General features: G+C 30.8%; 1 protein-coding gene across 1 annotated transcript in view; it reads left to right on the top strand.

Moving 5' to 3' along the window:
• Positions 1–16,225: 16,225 nt before the first annotated feature.
• LOC109827786 (tobamovirus multiplication protein 3-like) overlaps positions 16,226–22,188 on the top strand; it is a 10,958-nt gene continuing 4,995 nt past the window's right edge. The window contains exons 1-5 of the mRNA XM_020394804.1: positions 16,226–16,590; positions 17,993–18,083; positions 18,167–18,219; positions 18,303–18,395; positions 18,478–18,549. Coding sequence (XP_020250393.1) covers positions 16,417–16,590; positions 17,993–18,083; positions 18,167–18,219; positions 18,303–18,395; positions 18,478–18,549 — 483 coding nt within the window. The 5' untranslated portion in view covers positions 16,226–16,416. The remainder of the gene's footprint in view (positions 16,591–17,992; positions 18,084–18,166; positions 18,220–18,302; positions 18,396–18,477; positions 18,550–22,188) is intronic.

Here is a 22,188-nt window from a genome sequence, read left to right on the forward strand (position 1 = left end):
TTTTTTTATTTTCTTTTTAAGACTTAAGAAGGTTATCTTTTCCTCTGTGGGTGTAAACGAGAGAAAATTTCACTCAGCAAGGTTCGTATGCAACAATAGAAGTATATGGGGCCTATCCATAGTTAGGGAATAGTAGGGAGTCCGTACGCAAGTTTAGTGCGTATGTTCGTTTTAATATGGAAATGTAAATGTAAATGCATGATAAAGTGCACTGTGAATATATTGTGTAATTCTACTTAGAAGTATAGGTTAACTGCACATAGACCTTGTAATATCACGCTAACTGCACGGACCTTGTCATATCACGCTCGATATAAGCAAATACACCACTGTGGAAAATTTCTCTCTTTTACCCTATGGATGCTTTGCTTGCTTTTCTTTTTTGTCAAGGCAGTGAATTCTAACCCAAGAGTGTATTTAAAATTAGTCCCTCAGGTCATCGAAACTGCTATTAGGTCCCCCAACCTTAAGTTTTTTTCCTAAAAATAATAGAATTAGCTATTAAAAGGATTGATGTGGAACGACTTATGAGAATCGGGGGACATAATAGAAATTTCTATGATGTCAGGTGCTAATTTCTATCTAATTGCAATTTTTCTACCTTGAATTGAGGGACTAATTTCAAATTTCAAATAACTTAAAGAGTTGAGGGACTTAATAGCGGTTTCTATAAATTGAGGGACTTAGTTTAAGATAGCTTAAGAATGTAGGGCCCTAATAGCAATTTAAATGATTTGAGAGACTAATTTTAATTTCAAAATATGGAAGATTTAATGGACTAGTATGAAAATCCTTAAAAATAATATAGTAATCAGAAGGAAATTAGTCTATTGGATTATGTAATTTTTTGTTAAATTCCACAATTATCATAACTTATTTCAAACTAATCACTTTAACTAATAATTTTTCTCTTGATTTGAGGGATAATCAAAATAACTTAAAAATATGGGGACGTACTAGCAATTTCAATGATTTGATGGGCTACTTCTTAAATAACTTAAGAATTAAGGATCTAGTGCCGTTCAATGATTTGAGGGGCTAATTTTTAAAACATGAAAGATTTAAGAGACTGATATAAAAAATCCATTTTTTTAATAAATTGGTAGGTTTTAAAATAAGTGAAGTGAAATTTTGGTGTACATGAAAAAGTGAGAACCTTAAAATATGTGGACCTAATAAAAATTTCAATGATTTGAGGGGCTAAGTTTGAAATAAGTTAATAAATGAGGGATGTATTAGCCATCTCAGCGTTGTAAGGTACTAGTTTTAAGACGTAAAGGATTTAAGGGACTAATATAAAAAGAACATTTTTTAATAAAGAGGTGGGTTTTAAAATAAATGAATGTTAAATCTCGGTTGTATATATAAAAAAAGAGGGGGAAATTGTATCAAGGCCCCAAAAATAAAAACTTAATGTGCTGCAGTCCCTTTGACTTTTTCCCATGTGTTTTAGCCCTTAAATTAGAGATATATACTCTGCAGCTCTTCTTTAGCAATTATTATCTGCCAACTAAGTATAGAGAGAGAATAAAAAATAAAAAACCTCAAAATGCTCTTATCTCCTCTATTCTTTAATGTTAAGTCTAAAAGCAAGTTGAATTAAACTTAACATGAAAGTCTAATTTCATGTTAAGTTCAATTTAATTCATGTTAAGTCTAATGTAATTCCTTTTAAGTCTAATTTAAATCATTTTATGTCTAATTCAACTTGTTTCAAGTCTAATTTAATTCATGTTAAGTCTAATTCAACTTGTTTTAAGTCTAATTTCATGTTAAGTCCAATTTAATTCATGTTAAGTCTAATTTAATTTCTTTTAAGTCTAATTTAAATCATGTTGTTAAGTCTAATTTAATTTCTTTTAAGTCTAATTTAAATCATGTTATGTCTAATTCAACTTATTTTAAATCTAATTTAATTGGACTTAACATGAAATTAGACTTTAAAAAGTTAAATTAGACATGACATGATTTAAATTAGACTTAAAATGAATTTAACATGATTGAAATTAAACTCAACATGAATCAAATTAGACTTAACATGAATCAAATTTGACTTAACATGAAATTAGACTTAAAATAAGTTGAAATAGACTTAACATGATTCATGTTAAGTCTAATTCAACTTATTTTTAGACTTAAAATAACTTGAATTAGACATAACATGATATAAATTAAACTTAAAAGGAATTAAATTAGACTTAACATGAACCAAGTTAGACTTAACATAAACCAAATAGGACTTAACATGAATTAAATTGAACTTAATATGAAATTAGACTTAAAATAAGTTGAATTAGACTTAACGTGATTCATGTTAAGTCTAATTCAACTTGTTTTTAGACTTAAAACAATTTGAATTAGACATAACATGATTTAAAGTAGACTTAAAAGAAATTAATTAGACTTAACATGAACTAAATTGGATTTAACATGAAATTAGACTTAAAACAAGTTGAATTAGACTTAACATGATTTAAATTGGACTTAATATAAACCGAATTGGACTTAACATGATTTAAATTGGACTTAATGTGAACCTAATTAATTAGACTTAACATGAAACAAATTGGACTTAACATATAATCCATGTTAAGTCTATTTCAATTTATTTTTATTCTAATTTCATGTTAAGTCTAATTATTAGATTTAAAATGATTTAAATTAGACTTAAAACGATATAAAGTAGACTTAAAATGATTTAAACTAGACTTATCACGAATCAAACTGGACTTAACACGAACCAAACTGGAGTTAACATAAATCAAACTGGATTTAACATGAACCAAACTGGACTTAATATAAACTAAGCTAGACTTAACACTAAACTAGATTAAAATTAGACTTAACACTAAACTGGACTTGTTTTTAGACTTGAAACAAGTTGAGTTAGACATAACATGATTTAAATTAGACTTAAAAAAAATTAAATTATACTTAACATAAACTAAATTGGATTTAACATAAAATTAGACTTAAAACAAGTTGAATTAGACTTAACATGATTTAAATTAGACTTAGGGCCTGTTTGGTTCATTTCCTTCATTTTCCAAAACTCATTTTCCTTCACTTTCATCATTTTCCTTCACTTTCATCATTTTCCACCATTACAAATCTCCCACATCAACCAATAATGTGGTGATAACTCATCTCATCTCATCTCATCTCATTTCTTACTTTTAAAAATAAACTAAACACAAGAAATGTGTCACATCAATCAACTCATCCAACTCACCTCTCCCCATTTTCCTTTACTTTCTACCATCTTTAAAAATTACTCACATCATCCAATAATATGGTGCCAACTCATCCCATCTCATTAAATTTTTTCTTCCATCCCTTTCCTCCAAAAAAAATAAGGAAATTGATTTTCCTAAGTATGGGTCACATCATCCAATAATATAATGACAACTCATCTTCTCTCATCTATTTTCTTAGTTTTAAGAATGAACCAAACACAAGAAAAGAATATAAACAAGGAAAGTGGAGGAAAACATCAAAAATTACTCATCTCATCCAATAATATGGTGACAACTCATTTTCTACCATACTTTCTTTTATAGCTTTGACAAACCAAACATCTGAAAATAGAGGAAAACATCAAAATTCACCTATATCAATTTTCTTTCCCCCACCTTCCCCCACTTTCTGTATTTTTTTTACGAAACAAACATGCCCTTAATATAAACCGAATTGGACTTAACATGAATTGAATTGGACTTAACATGATTTATATTGGACTTAATATGAACCGAATTGGACTTAACATATAATTCATGTTAAGTCTATTTCGTTTTATTTTAAGTCTAATTTCATGTTAAGTCTAATTTAAATTAGATTAAAAATGATTTAAATTAGACTTAAAATGATTTAAACTAGACTTAACACGAATCAAATTGGACTTAACACAAACCAAACATGACTTAACATAAACTAAACTGGACTAAACACTAAATTAGATTAAAATTAGACTTTAAAGGAATTAAATTAGATTTAACATGAATCAAATTGGACTTAACATGAAACAAAATTAGACTTAACATGAAATAAGACTTAAAATAAGTTGAAATAGACTTAACATGATTCATGTTAAGTCTAATTCAACTTATTTTTAGACTTAAAATAAGTTGAATTAAACATAACATGATTTAAATTAGATTTAAAATAAATTAAATTAGACTTATCACGAATCAAATTGTACTTAATATGAATCAAATAGGACTTAACATAAAATTAGACTTAAAACATGTTAAATTAGACTTAACATGATTCATGTTATCTCTAATTCAACTTATTTTAGAACTAAAACAAATTGAATTAGACTTAACATGATTTAAATTAGACCTAAAAAGAATTAAATTAGACTTAACATCAACTAAACTGATAGATCTAGAGAGAACGAAGAGGGAGGAGGAAATGGGGGTATTTTGGGCTTTTTTGTTTGTTTCTCTCTTTTTGTGCTTAGTTAGCATGATTACATGAAAAAAAGGCTGCAGCACATGATGTGATATTTCTTAGGGCTGAACCACATGAGAAAAAAGTGGAGGGGCTACAAAAAATAAAGATTTTACTTTTGGGATCTTCACACAATTTTCACAAAAAAAAGAGAAAATTTTGTGCTTCCTAGCGAATCAAACCTGCAACTGCGAGAACTGCTACTTTGAAATCTATAATATTAGCTCTGTGCTACATTGTCCTAATTATTATCTTCCAAATTTTACTTTTTATATTAAATTTTACTATTCATAGTCCCAATAGAAGACCCATTAGTTTTAATACTAGATAAAAGTATTAATATTTTATAAAACTAATGAAGTAGAGAAGAAAAAGTAGACGAGAAGTAGCGAGAAATTTTATTTCATTTGTTCTTCATTGCTCTTTCAAAGTGAGGTAGGAATACCTCTATTTATATATAAACTAAGATGATGATACATGAATGATGAATCATATTAATTACTCATTCATGAACTTAGTCTTTCAAAAACATGCATTGTGTTGTTCTAGGAAGAAGATTAATGTACCAGAGGAATATCAACTTCTTGAGAAACTAAATGGATATCCACATTATTTCATAATACTCCCCCTTGGATGTCCAACATTACACAAAGAATATGTCTCGTTAAAACCTTACTAGAAAAAAACACAGTAGGAAAAAAATCCTAGTGAAGGAAAAATAGTACACTATTCTTGTGTATTAGTTTCTCCCCCTGATTCAAATATCATTTGAGATCTTTCAACTGGCGAATTCTAATATTTTTTTATCAATTTCTCAAAAATTACAGTCGGCAATACCTTGGTGAATAGATCTGCCAGATTATCACTCGATCGAATTTGTTGCACAACGATTTCACCATTCTTTTGAAAATCATGTGTAAAGAAGAATTTTGGTGAAATGTGTTTCGTTCTATCTCCTTTAATATATATCCTCCTTTTAATTGAGCTATACAAGCTGCATTGTCTTCAAATAAAATAGTCGAAGGATTTTTATTTTCAGGAGACAATCCACTATTCTTCCAAATATAGTAGATCATTGATCTTAGCCAAATACATTCTCGACTGGCCTCATGAATTGTAATTATTTCAGCAAGATTCGAAGAAGTGGCAGCAATTGATTGTTTCGTAGATCGCCATGAAATAGCTGTTGGGTCCTTTTGTTTTGATGATGATTAACAAATAATTTATAACTAATGTTGTTTGTCTAGTGTTTGTTTTGATGATGATTAACAAATAATTTATAACTAATGTTGTTTGTCTAGTGTTTGTGTTTTGTATTTATTCTAGGCAAATATTTATAACTAATGTTGTTTGTCTAGTGTTTGTGTTTTGTATTTATTCTAGGCAAATAATATGTTAGAGGATGGATAGAATCGAGCATTCATGATCATATCCAATTGAGGTCGGCGGAATATCGAAATGAAGCAATGCAATTCACGTTGAAGATCCAAGTTCAAGCTTCATCCGTAAGTTTACCAAGTCAAGCTATATTGAAGACCTTCAAGCTTGGGTATATACTTTATAGTGTTTGTAGTATAGGTTTATACTTGTGTGTTAATATTTTAAGCTCATATTAATCACACACATGTATTTGTTGATTTTATCAAAATATAGGTGTTTTTGTGAAAATATTATTTTATTAGTTTATAGACTTCAATTGATTTTATCAAAATATAGGTGTTTTTGTGAAAATATTATTTTATTAGTTTATAGACTTCAATATCAGTTTATACATATTTTATTAAGTTTGTTTTTGTGAAAATATTATTTTATTAGTTTATAGACTTCAATATCAGTTTATACATATTTTATTAAGTTTATTAAATAAGTTTACAAAGTTTGTTTAAATCAATATGTCAAAAACATATATGTTTAGTTTCATGTTTTTGGACATTTTTACAAAATGATGATATTTTACAAATGGGAGGTGATTTTTGAAAACCAGTTTTTATAACATGTGTATTATCATGTCTATAATCATTTTCCAAATTTTTACATTTTTCTAATATAATTTGCTATTTTTAAAAGAGGTTTGAAAATTAGTTTTTCTATTTGATTCAGGCTGATAACATGTTATCAGTTGACTGGTAAGTCGACTGATGTGTCGACTGAAGAATATGCCTGGAATTAACAAAAAGTTTATGTTTTATTTTAGTCGACTGATCAGTCGACTGATAAATGTCGTCAGTCGACTGATGAGCTGAAAAATGGCTATAACGGTCAGATCATCAGTCAACTGATCAGTCGACCGATGATAGTAACGGCTAGTTTTTTGTTTCCGTTATTTTTATCTTTTTGCTGGGTTTTACTTGGGTTTTGGGCTTTGTTTCTTGATCCTATATATACCCCTTGCCCTCTAACATTCTGAAGCAATCAAGAATATTTTAAACAAGTTTAAGAGCGTTTTAACAAGGGTTTTAGTTTTGGTTTAAGTTTGTTTAAGAAGCTTTTAAGCATTTTTAAGTTTCGGTTTGTGAAGATAATTTCATAAGAGCAAAGAGGAGATCATCATCTGGTGTTTGAGCATTCACTCTGTTGAATATCATATCTCCATGATATTATTTTGATGATAATAATTTATACAATGTGTGTTATACAAATGCACTAACTTTTATATGCAGATTTCAATATCAAAATATGAACAGGTGCAAGTTGAGTTCAAGGCATTATAAAGTGAAGAAGATGAAGAACATATGAGATAATGTATTTTACATTTTCTTTACTTAGAATTATTGTACAAGCCTTGATCACTCACACACACACACATAAATATTAGAACACACTAACACAGGCTTAGTGTGTTGGTTAACTATAGAAATCCCCTATATTAACCATTAGAGTTATAGTTAATTATTGAGTAACAAAAACATTTAATTCTCATTTTTTACTCTTAGTAGTCGACTAATTAGAATAGTAGTCGATTACTCATGTATATGACCTAAATATATGTTTCTGTCAATTTACAGTATAGTCGACTAATTTGGATAATAGTCGACTACTTAAGCTTATGACAGAAATATAAGTTTCTGTTATTTTACAGTATAGTCGACTAATTGACATTATAGTCGACTACTGAAGATAAAATTCATTTTTTAAGTTTCTGTCTAATTACAGTATAGTCGACTAATGAACTTTATAGTCGACTACTGAGAAATTTTTTGAATTCACAGAATCTATTTGAACTCAGTGTAGTCGACTATTCTGTCTTGTAGTCGACTACAGATACAGTTTTTTCAGATTTTAAAATTTGAATTTATGAATGTTTATAGTCTTTTTTAAACGTTTTTAAAGTTCAAATAATTGTCTTTTCAAGGGCTATAAATAGGTTATTTGTTCAGAAAAATACAGAGACTTACATACCCATAAGCTTTGATCTTTGTGCATTTTTTCAAGTACAAAACATTCAGATTTTGAGAAAAAGAAAAGTTTCTAAAATTACCTTTGAACATTATTCAAATACTTATTGTTTAGGCAATTTACAGAAGTTAGAATCATTCCTAAGCCACTACTACACTACACTACAAATCAAGGCTTATAGGAATCGAAATTGTTGCTTCAAAAGTTTTCTCCGTTTGTGAGAGGTGTTAATCTCTTGGTTTAGAGATTGGTGTGTAAATTAGCAAGGTGTTTGTCAATTGGTATTGTAATTTGTAGGGACTTATAAATTGGTCAGGTTTGCTTTTGATTTTATAAGTTTATTCTAAATCATAGTGGAAACTCTCAAGCAGGATTTGCTTGGGGACTGGATGTATACCGGATTGGTGGAACCAGTATAAAACTTTGTGTTTGTGTTTGTAAATTTCTGAGATTGCCATTTTTCTGCATAAATTTTAAAAGAATACTATTCACCCCCCTCTAGTGTTCTAGTGTATCTATTTCAGATCCTACATTTGGTATCAGAGCAAGGTGAAAAATGGCATCGACAAATACTTCACAATTCAAAGAAGGTCACTCTACAAATCGTCCACCAATGTTCGATGATTTGAACTATAACTATTGGAAGTGTCGAATGAAGATTTACCTTCAATCAATTGGCTACGAACTTTGGAACGTTGTGGAAACAAAATATGAGAAGCCTACAACTCCTTTTTCAGAATGGACTACATCTCAAAGGAACAATGTAAATTTGGACTCCAAAGCCATGAATGCACTATTCTGTGCACTTGACAAGAATGAGTTCAATAGGGTGTCAACGGCCACATCTGCATATGATATTTGGCATACACTTGAGGTAACTCATGAAGGTACAAATAAAGTTAAAGAATCTAAAATTTCTGTTCTTGTACACAGATTCGAATTATTTAAGATGAAGGAAAACGAGACTATTGGAGAAATGTTCACAAGATTCACCGACATCACAAATTCTCTCATTGGTCTTGGAAAAACATACACACAAGTGGAGATGGTAAGAAAAATACTCTGATCACTTACTCCACAATAGGAAAAGAAAGTTACCGTAATTGAAGAAGCCAATGATTTGTCAACTCTTACGGTTGAAAATCTTATCAGAAATCTTATGGCGTATGAAGTTCCCGCCAAGTCTGGAAGCCGAAGTTTGAAGTGGCGACTCAGGCCAAAAAGCAGCCATCGCAGCCTTCTAAACAAGGTCAAACTCCGGCGAATCAACCAAAGTCGCCGTTAATTCCTATGGTTACTCTGGGAGATCATGCAGAATCATCCCGAAGGAGGAAGCCAGTTTTGGAGCGCCTCGGTCCAGTTCACGAGCGTTTGGGCCCAATGAAGAAGCCCAGAACGACTCAACACGTTGGGGGTCGATAAGCAAAAATCAAGTTATTTTAACAACTTCAACAACATTCAAAATAACAAGAAAATGAAAGCAATGGTAACCACTTGGGATGATAGTGATGAGTCATCTTCAGATGAAGAAATTGAAGAAAAGGAAAGTGCTCACATGTGTTTTATGGCACAAGATGAAGTAAGTGACAATGAAGAACTTTTAGATACTTTCAATGAATTATATGAAACTTTTGATGGCACAAGATGAAGTAAGTGACAATGAAGAACTTTTAGATACTTTCAATGAATTATATGAAACTTTTGTGAGATTAAGGACTTCACATAATTTTCTTAAAGGTAAAAATAAAAGATTACTTGAAGAAATTTCTGATTTAAATTCCTCTACTATTTCTAATTCTCAAGTAATTGAATTGAAAGAAGAAAATTATTCTTTGCTTAAAGAAAATAAATGTTTATCTAATGAGAATATTTATTTCAAATCAGAATGTAATGATTTAAAAATTCGCATTAATAGTTTAGATAAAAATATTTCTTCTTTTAAATCAAAATATGAGGATATATGTTTGAATGTAAGCAAATTCAATAAAGGTAAAGAAAATCTTAATAATATACTTTCTTTTCAAAAAGAATCACAAAAGACAAAAGGATTAGGTTTTCAATTTAATAAAAATAAATCGAAGAAAACAATTTTTGTAAAACCTTCTTGTGATTTGTATGAATATAGAAATGAAAATTTGTGTAAAAAAAATCAAAATTCTTTTCTATTTGGGTTCCAAAAGAATTAACTTCTTTACATAAGAATTTTTATATTTCTGATTTTATTAAAAATATTTGTTTATCAATTAACTATTTAGGCAAATCAAATTCTTTATAGGTTTGGTTTCCTAAAGGCTAATTTAAAGGACCTAACATAGTATGGGTACCAAAACTGTAAATATTTATTATTTCAGGTACCCAAGAAAGATAGGTGGATTTTGGATAGTGGTTGCTCCAAACATATGACTGGAAACATATAATTGTTATCATCTTTTCAAAACAATGATGGTGGTACCGTTACTTTTGGAGATAACAACAAAGGAAAAGTCATTGGTATTGGATCTGTTGGTAATCTAAACAAACCTATTATTGATAATGTTCTATTAGTTGATGGTTTTAAACATAATTTACTTAGTATTAGTCAACTTTGTGATAAAGGTTTTAAAATTATTTTTGAAAAAGAAACTTGCTTAATTTATGATATTGATTTAATTACTATTATTTTTAAAGGTCATAGAAAGAATAACATATATGTTTTATCTATGAAAAATATTTCAAATGAACATTGTCTTATTGCATCATCTAATGATTCTATTTTATGGCATAAACGTTTTGGACATGTTAACTTTAAACACATTTCTAAGATTTCTAAAAATGATTCAGTAAATGGTTTACCTAAGATGTCTTTTAAAAACAATTTTTGTGATGCATGTCAACAAGGAAAAATGCACAAATCTTCTTTCAAATCTAAAAATATAATATTTACAAGTAGACCATTAGAATAATTCACATAGATCTCTTCGGTCCTTCTAGAGTAGCATCTTTAAATGGAAGTAGATATGCATTTGTTCTTGTTGATGATTATTCTAGATTTACATGGGTAATTTTTCTTAAACATAAAAAAGATGATTTTAATGAGTTTTCTATATTTTGCAAAAGAATTCAAAATCAAAAATCTACTTCTATTATCTCTATACGTAGTGATCATGGAGGTGAATTTGAAAATGAATTATTTGCAAATTTTTGTGATAAACATGGTATATCACATACTTTTTTTTTCCTCATGCTGCTCCACAAAATGAAGTTGTAGAAAGGAAAAATAAAACTTTACAAGAATGTGCTAGAACCACGTTGTGTGTTAGTAATTTACCAAAAAAATTTTGGTCAGAAGTTGTATCAACAGCTTGTTATGTATTAAACAGAGTTTTATTAAGACCTATTTTAAAGAAAACCTCTTATGAATTATTTTATAACAAGATTCCTAAAGTATCTTACTTTAAAGTTTTTGGTTGTAAATATTTTATTTTAAATACAAAGGATAACTTAGATAAATTTGATTCTAAATTTGATGAAGGAATTTTTGTTGGATATTCTAATCATAGTAAAGCATATAGAATATATAACAAAAGAACTTTAGTTATTGAAGAATCTTTACATGTTTCTTTTGATAAAAATTTTTCAAAACCACCCATTGTTTTAAATAATGATGATGATATAATTGATACTATTCATGATACTCCAATGTTAGATATTACAAAAGATGATAATTTATAAAATGATTTACCTAAAGATTTTGTAGACGTTAAAAATCATCCACATGATTTAGTCATTGGAAATATTTCTGATAAAGTAACTACTAGATCTCATTTTTAAAAATCATCCACATGATTTAGTCATTGGAAATATTTCTGATAAAGTAACTACTAGATCTCATTTTAACTTGATTGCTCATACTGCTTTTATTTCATCTATTGAACCTAAAAATATAAAAGAAGTCTTACTTGATGATTTTTGGATAATTGCAATGCAAGATGAACTAAATCAATTTACTAGAAACAATGTTTAGGATCTTATACCAATACCTCAAAATAAATCTATTATTGGAACAAAATGCATTTTTTTAAACAAATTAGATGAATCTGGTCAAGTTGTTAGAAACAAAGCTAGATTAGTTGCTCAATGTTATAATCAAGAAGAAGGAATTGATTATGATGAAACTTATGCACTTGTTGCTCGTTTAGAATCAATTAGAATATTACTTGCATTTGCATGTTTTATGAATTTTAAATTATTTCAAATGGATGTTAAAAGTGCATTTCTAAATGGTTTTATAAAAGAAGAAGTTTTTGTAGAACAACCTCCAGGATTTGAACATGAAAGTTTTTCAAATCATGTTTTTAAACTTAAGAAAGCTTTATATGGTCTTAAACAAGCACCCCGTGCTTGGTATGATAGATTAAAGAAGTTTCTTTTAACTTCAAGTTTTAAAATTGGAAAAGTTGATTCAACATTATTTATTAAGAAAATAAATCAAGATATTTTACTAATCCAAATATATATAGATGGTATTATTTTTGGTTCTACTAACAACAATCTTTGTCAAGAGTTTGCTAAGACTATGCAGGATGAATTTGAAATGAGTCACATGGGTGAACTGAATTTCTTCATTGGACTTCAAATTAAACAATTGAAAGAAGGAATATTCATCAATCAAAGCAAGTATGCAAAAGATTTACTTAAACGCTTTGGAATGGAAAATACAACAAGCAAACCAACACCAATGAGTACTACTACATCACTTGACAAAGATGAAAATGATAAGAATGTTGATCAAAAACTTTATCAAGGTATGATTGGAGCACTTCTTTACATTACTGCAAGTAGACTTGATATTATGTTTAGTGTATGTTTATGTGCTAGATTTTAATCTAATCCTAAAGAATCACATCTTAAAGCAGTGAAAAGAATTTTTAGATATCTTAAAGATACTATAAATTATGGATTGTTTTATCCAAAACATAGCACATTTGATTTAATTTCATATAGTGATGCTGATTTTGCCGGATGTAAATCCGATAGAAAAAGTACAAGTGGAACATGTCATTTCTTAGGACAGTCACTTGTATCTTGGTTTAGTAAAAAAAAAAATTCAGTATCATTATCAACGACTGAAGCTGAATATATTGCTGCAAGTCTTGCATGTGCTCAAATTTTATGGATGAAACAAACATTATCTGATTATGGAATAAATAGTCACATATCATCCATAATGTGTGACAATTCTAGTGTAATTAATTTATCTAAAAATCCTATTCAACATTCACGTACAAAATATATTGATATTAGACATCATTTCTTACGTGATCATGTGCTTAAATGTGACATTTTATTAGAATTTATACCTACTAATAAACAAATAGCAGATATATTAACAAAACCCTTAAAAGAAGAAATTTATGTTAAATTAAGAAGGGAATTAGGTATATGTTCAATTGAAGATTTAAATTAAAATTTTAAAACAAACACATATGCATACATACCTTTAATAGTCGACTAATTTGATCTATAGTCGACTACATGCACAAGCATTGCATATAAGATTTTCTGTAAATTACAATACAGTCGACTAATTTCACTTATAGTCGACTACTCTGAGTTAAAATCTGAAAATCAACTTTCTGTCGATTACCGTGTAGTCAACTACTTTTCTTACTAGTCGACTACTAATACTGAATTCACAATTTTACAGTTTTAAAGCTTATTGGATTTTTTTTAATCAAACCCAAAACCCAAAACCTAATATTCGTTTCATTTAAGTAGAGTTCATATTAACCATAGATATTCAACTCTATCAATCCTAACCACATATCTAAGATAAAATCAATTCAGAGTATTTCTTAAATCCTCTCTCTCGATATTGCTACTGCAGGAGCATATTTGAGGCATTAAAGGTGGAGAATGTTTTTTCTAACATATCGTCATCAGTGACATTTTGTCCACACAATTGCAATTGAGATGTAATTTTATACATTGCAGAATTATACTTACTGATTGATTTAAAATCTTGTAGCCTTAAATGAAGCCAGTCATACCGGGCTTTTGGGAGCACTACCAACTTCAGGTGGTCAAATCTCTCCTTCAAATTATTCCACATAGTAAGTGGATCTTTCACAGTTAGATATTCAGTTTTTAATCCTTCCTCCAAATGATGACGAAGGAAAATCATAGCTTTGGCACAGTCTTGATTTGAAGTCTCATTTTCTTCCACAATAGTATTTTCAAGACCTTTTGCAGTAAGATGTATTTCAACATCTAACATCCAAGGTAAGTAGTTCTTTCCAAAAATATCAAGTGGCGTAAATTCTTATTTTGTAAGGTTAGTCATAGTGAAAATGAATTGAATTGGAAAGAGAAATTTTACCTCAAAAGTTTATCCAAAATATCAACATGTGTCCAACGATGAATCTAATAGACTTGAAGAAGATTGTTTCAATGGTAGAGTCTCGTGCTGATAACGTGTTATAAAACTAATGAAGTAGAGAAGAAAAGGTAGATGGGAAGTAGAGAGAAATTTTATTTCATTTGTTCTTCGTTGCTCTTTCAAAGTGAGGTAGGAATACCTCTATTTATATACAAACTAAGATGATAATACATGAATCATATTAATTACTCATTCATGAACATAGTCTTTCAAGAACATGCATTGTGTTGTTCTAGAAAGAAGATTAATGTACTAGGGGAATATCAACTTCTTGGGAAACTAAATGGACATCCTCATTATTTCATAACATAATATAATATTTTGGACATTTTGATCCGACTACTAAAAGAGTCCAACTTTTTTGTCATACATGGTCACGATGGTCATGATTTATCAGAAAATTATATTTTGAAGAATCATAACCTTTCAAAACATAAAATAATAATTTTTGTCTAGAAAACGATACCTTGTCAAACTAAAATGGTTAATTGCGAATAGACCCCTTGTACCATCACCTAATTGTGAAGAGATCCTCTATAATTCTACTTGTTGCGAATGAACTTCTTTCACTCTTTTCAAGGACATGTTTTGTTCGCTTAAAAGGCCCAAGAAAACCCTTTCTATGCTCTGACAACTCAGCCCACATAGAATAATTGAGTTTGGCCTTTTTCTTTCATGGGTTTAGTTCACGATTTAAAAGTGGGAAATGTGCTAGGAAACAGGCATCCACCTCAGAAAAGTGGATAACACCCATTTCATCTCAAAATGAGCGAAAATGGGCTGAAACCCATTTCAGGCGATTGTTTGTTCCTTCGTTGTACTCATTTTCTATTCAGTGGTTCTTTCATCCCTTTTAACGAGAGCTTTATATATCTCCACTCTTGTATCTTCTCTTCTCTTGTTTTAGTCCTTCTTATACTTACTTCTCTTTGAAATCAAATTTAAAATTACATTGTTTGACTGTCCACTTTCTAATTTCTGGAGTCACTGCACCACTTTGGCAAGGAATAATTACATCCTTTTCTTTTGTCATTGCTAAAAGGATTATCTTCATAATAAGTCTAAATAATTCATTAATAGAAGATTTTGGAGATTCCTAAATAATTAATTAAAGCCTTTTAGAGTACCAAGGGCATAGGTGGTAATTGTGAAACGGAAAATATAGCTCTCTATATCCGCAATTATAGGATATTGCGGTCAAAGGGAGTTCCATGCCTACATGTTTTCCAGATACTATTATATTCATCGAGATTATTTTATGTATAGAGGAATTGTTGTCCCGCAAAGCAGTATAATAACTTTATTAGTATGCAGTAAAATATAATGTTTTGGACATTTTGTCCCGAAAAGCAAAAGAGCCTTGTCATACATGGTCATGATTTATCATGCTGAAAATTATGTTTTGAAGAACCATAACCGTTCAAATCATAAAACAATAATTACTGTTTAGAAAACGATCCCTCAATCAAAACAATAATTACTTGTTATGAATAGACACCCTGTAGTAGTATCGGCCCAAGTGCGAATGCACACTCTTAGTAAACTTTTTCGACTTTTTTAAAGGTAAAAAAAATTTAGCGATTGGGTGTTTATCATCACCGGCGGACCTACAGGAGGCCAATCACTAGTGCGTGGCAGTGTTTAAAGGCGGGAATTAACCCTCTAAAAATCCTAATTCATTCAAAATAGGACAGATCCGTGTCATATCAGCAGCTAAAAAACAGTTTAAGTCATCACGTGCCACGCACGTGGCGAGCTCTCGCCGGAAAACTGGTCGCCGACGAGAAAAATGACCTTGTTGGTAAGTTGAATCAATTAAAATGCCTTAAAACATGTTTATCTAATTAAAATACTTTCTTGATAAATATGGTGGAATTAAAATACCAATATAGGTATTTAGCCGGATAAAAATAGTCCATAGTCGCCCAACTGGTTTCCATGCTTTGTTAACCGGCTGAGCTGTTCTTTCTTCGCCCTGATCTCTTACCGGCACAATTTTTTAAAACCAATAACTCTCTTTTCCTTTCTCCTATTTTACAAAAACACACGCGCACGAAAAAAAAAAATCCCATTTCTCGAAATCTCGCTACCTCGAATAAGTCCCAAACAATTAGAATTATTCGGGAGAGAGGGGGAGGTTAGGGTTTCCGATGGCCCGGAGCTTCTCAATGATCTCGCCGTCGTCGACATCGTCGTCCGTGGCGGCGCTTGTTCTGAATGGCGCGGCGAATTGGTGGGATGATGTGAATGCGTCGCCGCTGTGGCAAGATTGGATCTTTCACGTTCTCTCCGGGCTCTTTGGTCTCGTTTCGGCCGTTGCTCTCGTAAGATTTCGTTATCGATCTCTTGTTTTGGCTTTGATTTTATGGCTAGGGTTTCATTGATTTGGGACTGAGGGCTATGGTTTCGCTGATGCTCGATCATAATCCTTCTAGGGATTTTAAGTAGAAAATAGGATCACGTTTTTGAAGGTTGAAGTGATTGCTTGCTTGTTAACAAGAATTAAGTCATTTCCCCCATCTGTGTCCCTAAATAATATGGAATTATTAGAGAAATACTCATAAAATAATCCTGGCCTTTTTTACTTCCTCTGGTTCCTGTAGGTTCTAAAGGAAGTGTTTTTATTATTTGTATACTGCAATTTTGGTTTTGTGCTAATTCATATGATTAGAATCAAAGTTAGTGAACATGAGCAAAAGGGAAAAGTAGTGAAAGGGGTTTACTTATAATGTTGCAATTTAGATCAATTTCTTGCTTTGCTGACTGGCCATTAGGGGTGCAAACGGATCGGATATGGCTCAGATGTGATGCTTGCCATATCTATATCCGTTGACCAATCATGGATATGGATATGAATATAGATATGTCTTGGTTGGGAGAACTGATATCGGTATCCACTAAAGTTGGGTGCAACTGACGTTGCAGTGTTTGCCCGAGACTAGTCGAGTGTAAAGCCAAAGGGTTGACGCTGACACTGAGACCATGTTAGTACAAAGCCAACTTGTGTTGGTGCCGTAATTGCATAAGTGTGGTGATTTGTTAGGGCCCATTTAGCCCTATCCTCACTATATATGGGAGTCAATTGTGGGTTAATAGGTGATTTGCGTTCCCTCCGCCCAAATACTAGCTTTTAGGACTGAGTTCACTTAGATTCCTTGTAGATTATCTGTAGGAAACATAATCATAATTTTGCACATCGAAGTGGTTTCTTTCTTGTTAACAAAAGTTAAGTCATTTCCGTATCTATGTGACTATATCGTATTGACTTGGGAGAGAACCATTTGTAACATAATTGTTGCATTTTATTTTCTTTAGTTCATATACTTTATAGGTATCTAAATGGCATTGGATTTTATCATTTGTATGCTGTCCTTCTTCTCATATACCCATTCAATTAATTAGAATAATAGAATGAAATGTTGGATTTACTTTCATATTTATTCTTTTTCTTCTGTTCTACAACGTTTAATTTTGTGTTAAAAAACATTAGAGAAAGTAAAACTGAGGAATCCAAAGTTGAATAGTGCAATCCAGAATGCTCTCTTGCCTTTGTAACTGGCCATTAATAGCTGATGTATGTGTGCAGGCATGAAACTTTAAGGATAGATCACCTTCCACAGTCAGTTAAGCCAATTATAAAATGCTCCCCGCTAAAGAACTACTTTTGCGTAAGAGTCATAAGCACATGGAATATCATCATTTATGTAATTTCTGTATTGTTGACAGATACAATTGATTCGAATCGAATGTAGAGTTCCGGAGTATGGATGGACGACACAAAAGGTCTTTCATTTCTTGAATTTTCTAGTAAATGGAGGTCTGTTTCCTTCTTTGTATGAATTGCATAATCCTGTTGCATTGACGTCACCAACTTGTGTTTACTAACTCCTTGGTTTGCAGTTCGGTCTACTGTCTTTGTATTTCGTCGAGATGTGCAACTAATGAAACCTGAGGTTAGCTTCTCCTTTCCTCAAAATTATAAGTGTGGAGTTTAATAGTTGATGAATTGATTCAAATGATAAATACTTCCTTCCAGATTGTGCAACATATTCTTCTTGATATGCCTGCTCTTGCATTCTTCACGACTTATGCACTCCTAGTGCTGTTTTGGGCTGAAATATACTATCAGGTAGCGTTTAGTGTTTTTGCTTGATTTTTATTAGTTCTTTTGCATTTTCTATCTTCCTCTTTCTGAAGCTGAATTAACTCAGGCAAGAGGCGTGTCTACGGATGGACTCAGGCCAAGCTTCTATACAATTAATGTTGTGGTTTATGCTGTACAGGTAAAGCCATTAACCAAATTCTTCATGTTTAGTAGTCAGATTGTAGTCCTTGAGTTTATGGTGGGTCATTGTTATAATAAGGGAAGTGGGAGAACATATTGTACGCCTTGGATTCTCTGGGGTCAAATCTACTACTGGTATTGCAACTATTGGTGAAACATGTTATATATTCTATTTTGTTGCCTATGTACATGTTGATATCTTTGGAGAATCCAAATCTAAGTTTCAAAAGGATGAAATGTCTACTTGTACAGTGGCACTCATGTTCAACTAGTGACCAGACATAAAAAATGGTCTTCACATGTAAATCAACAAATAAATCATAGTTTCTAGACTAAAGATGAACTATGCCGCTCTACTAGAATGTAAAATGATTGAAGCTATAAACTAGGTGAATTTGTTTGTTGATCTTCATTGTTGAAATTCAGTTAACGTGATGGCATAAATGGGTGATGAATTATGTGGAAGTAAATTCTTATAAATTTTGATTTTGAACTTTTGACCATGATAAAAACTAAAGTAGTAAGAATTGGATAAGAAAGAATTTACATTTCTAAATAAATTTGTGAAGCCTCTTTTCAATTGGTAACTTTGCATTAGATAGCAATCTTAAAAATAGTCAAAAATATGATGATTGTCTAGGTAACATGGACACTTCGTTTTGGGTGTTGTGTCCGTGTCCGACACTGACACTTCGCGGACACTCCATGGACACTTGTGGTTCAAAGGAAAACCCGATTTCCCATTACTTATACCCTAAACTAGTTTCTCTGGTAATATCAGATTCAAAACAATTGTTTTTTAACCCAAAAACTAAAATTTATTACTTAAATATTTGAAAAACACCCATCGTATTATCCCATGCGGTCAAAACTAAACTTTTTGTTGTTAAATCTTATTCATTGTTCGATTTAACTTGATTCCTAATTGTTATAGATAATATAAAGAAATATACAAATATTATTGGTATTTTCGTTCAATATTTGATCGTGTGTGTATTATATACGTGTCCCTGCATCCTACATTTTACTAATTAGTATGGTGCATGTGCATTACACGTGTTTCTATTTTTCTATTTATATGCAATAATAATTTTATGTGCCTAATGTGTATTTTTATTATATATAGTATTTCAAATTAGTTTGATTTGCAATGGATAATATATTAGATATCAAATCAATTTTCCTAACCATTTGTTTATACATTCTATTTAGGAAAAATTCAACAAATGCCTCCTAATAAACATCCGAACTTTTAAAATATCACGAAATCTCCATAAATTCTAGGGTTCTCAGGAAAATCCTTTCAACTTTTAACAATGTCAAAAAAACCCTAAAAGCGTGAAATACAGTTTTCATTAGAAAAAATCACCCCGCATAAATTTATTTACATGTGAAAAAGAACAAAGTCAGCATTAACGCCATTAAGAAGAGTTTTTTGAAAATTATTGAAAGTTTAAGGGGCCTTATTGAGATCATTAAAGAGTAGTGGGGTTTTATGACGTTTTGTGAGTTAAGTGATATTATCTAAGGAATGCCCAAATTTAAGGGGTTTTCTGAAAGGCTAAAGAGCACTTAGGCACCTTATAATTTATTAAATTAACTAAGTTATTTATTAAATTGTTTATTTAATTAATAATAATTAACTTATTAATATAGAATAACTTTAGCGTCAGACTGACAAGCTACATAAATAATAATGCGTGTAATCATGTAAGGAATTACCAAAAACCTCATAGTTAACAGAATCCCGCACTAACATAGTTGGAGACAAAAACAAAATGCAAAAATGGATAGAAGCTTTAATTATTATTATTATTTATTAAATGAATCACATATATTCAGTATATTCACATCATCTCCAAAAAAAAGGCAAAAAACAATTGAACACCTTAAAAATCTCAGTGCATTGCAATGTTGATCAAGTAAAGAACATGGAAATTATAAAGATTATAGAGAAAGCAAGTTCGAGGATGTTGAAGTAGCGAGGTTATGAAAAATTGTATGTATGTCTTCATGTATGTATGCATGGATGTGCAAGCAATTGAGTGGTTATGAAAATTTGAGCATGTATGTATCTTCATGTATGTATGAATGCATGTATGTATGAATGGATGTGTTGGAGGGCATTTCAGGAAAAAATGTTTTAACATGCAACCCATTTTTTATAGTAGTATTAGATTTGCCGTGTCCATATCAGTATCCGGTCTGTGTCTGTGCTACCTAGATGATTGTTGTTTAGGAATTCCTTTGAGCCTTTTATTCTTTCATTCAAAACGATATGGCTCAATGGTGTAATGAGGATGCAATATCATAGAGATGCTCTTGTGAAAGACGCACTCTGCGTATATGTGGCAGCACTGCATTGTGATAAAATAAAAAAGTCAACAAATAATCATAAAGCTTGTGATCCAACTGATTCAATCCACTACTGATTACTTGGCATGCCTGGTGGGCCATATCTCTTCTCTCATCCTTTGGGTTATAAGTATATATGAACATGCAAAAATAAATAAATAAATATATACAAACCAATACAACATCATTTTCTTATAATAACTTTCTTCTAACGCTTAGTACTTCAACTTTAGATCTACACGTAATAGTTAGTATTGGCTATATTAGTTGTTAGCCATTATCGGAGGTATAATTTGAATGAAAACGACACGTATAATCACATGATACTTCCCATGCTCCTAAGAAATACCCATAAACCTGACCACTATGTTACCTTTTGAATAAGTGTCTCAATTTGAAGTTCTGTCAAAATGTCGATATTTTTTTGTTTATGGCCCAACGCTAGTAGGGAATGCTTGTTACCTTATAAAGGCTTAGACTTTTTTCAATCGTCTATTGGACTTTGTGTAGCATTCGGTGAGGCCACACTGGGAACAGGGTAACCAATGGGTTTGGTTAATCCTGGACAGGCTTGAAGATAGACCTGTTTTTCTCTCTATATATTAAGAGAAAAGGCCAAATTGGTACTGCTTCTACGCTTGTTGTTGCTGCAATTCAACTGACTTGATTTCTGTTGCAAGTAAGGGATTGTCTCGCCTAGCTTTCAGCTCAGGCTAGCTCTACAAGGTCCACAAATTTTGGCCGTGGTAGCGTCCGCCAAGTGCACAATTTTCAGCTTAGACTAGCTCTACCAAGTGCACAAAGAGATGCTTTTGCAACAGAATGTGATGGCTTTTGTTCCTGTTTGAAAAGGAAGGAAGACTATCTTTTCTCACCACGACCTTCCACTTTCATTAGGCTGATATTCTGACTAGGAAAGATTGTCTTTTCTCACTGGCTTTTCACTTGGCTGATATTCCCCAGAGTTAAACTGCTAAAACCTAAAACAAAATTCCTCTTATTTTCGTTGGTTCTCATCAGTTTTTCTATATTTTCAACAATATTTCATTTTTACCAAGGTTTTAACTATTGGATATCGAGAAAATATCTGACAGTCAAAATCCATTGCAGATATCAGGAAAATATCAAGAATAAGTAGAAAATATCGGAGTGCCAAATCGGATGATGTGCATATATAATATGATGTCCTAAAATATAACCTAAGCATACTTAATGAAATTTAAGCATACAAAAATGTAAATAAAACATGTTTAGGATTACATATCAATTGTAGAAACTTATG

Source organism: Asparagus officinalis, unplaced genomic scaffold, assembly GCF_001876935.1.
Source record: "Asparagus officinalis unplaced genomic scaffold, Aspof.V1 AsparagusV1_Un433, whole genome shotgun sequence".
Lineage (NCBI taxonomy): Eukaryota > Viridiplantae > Streptophyta > Magnoliopsida > Asparagales > Asparagaceae > Asparagus > Asparagus officinalis.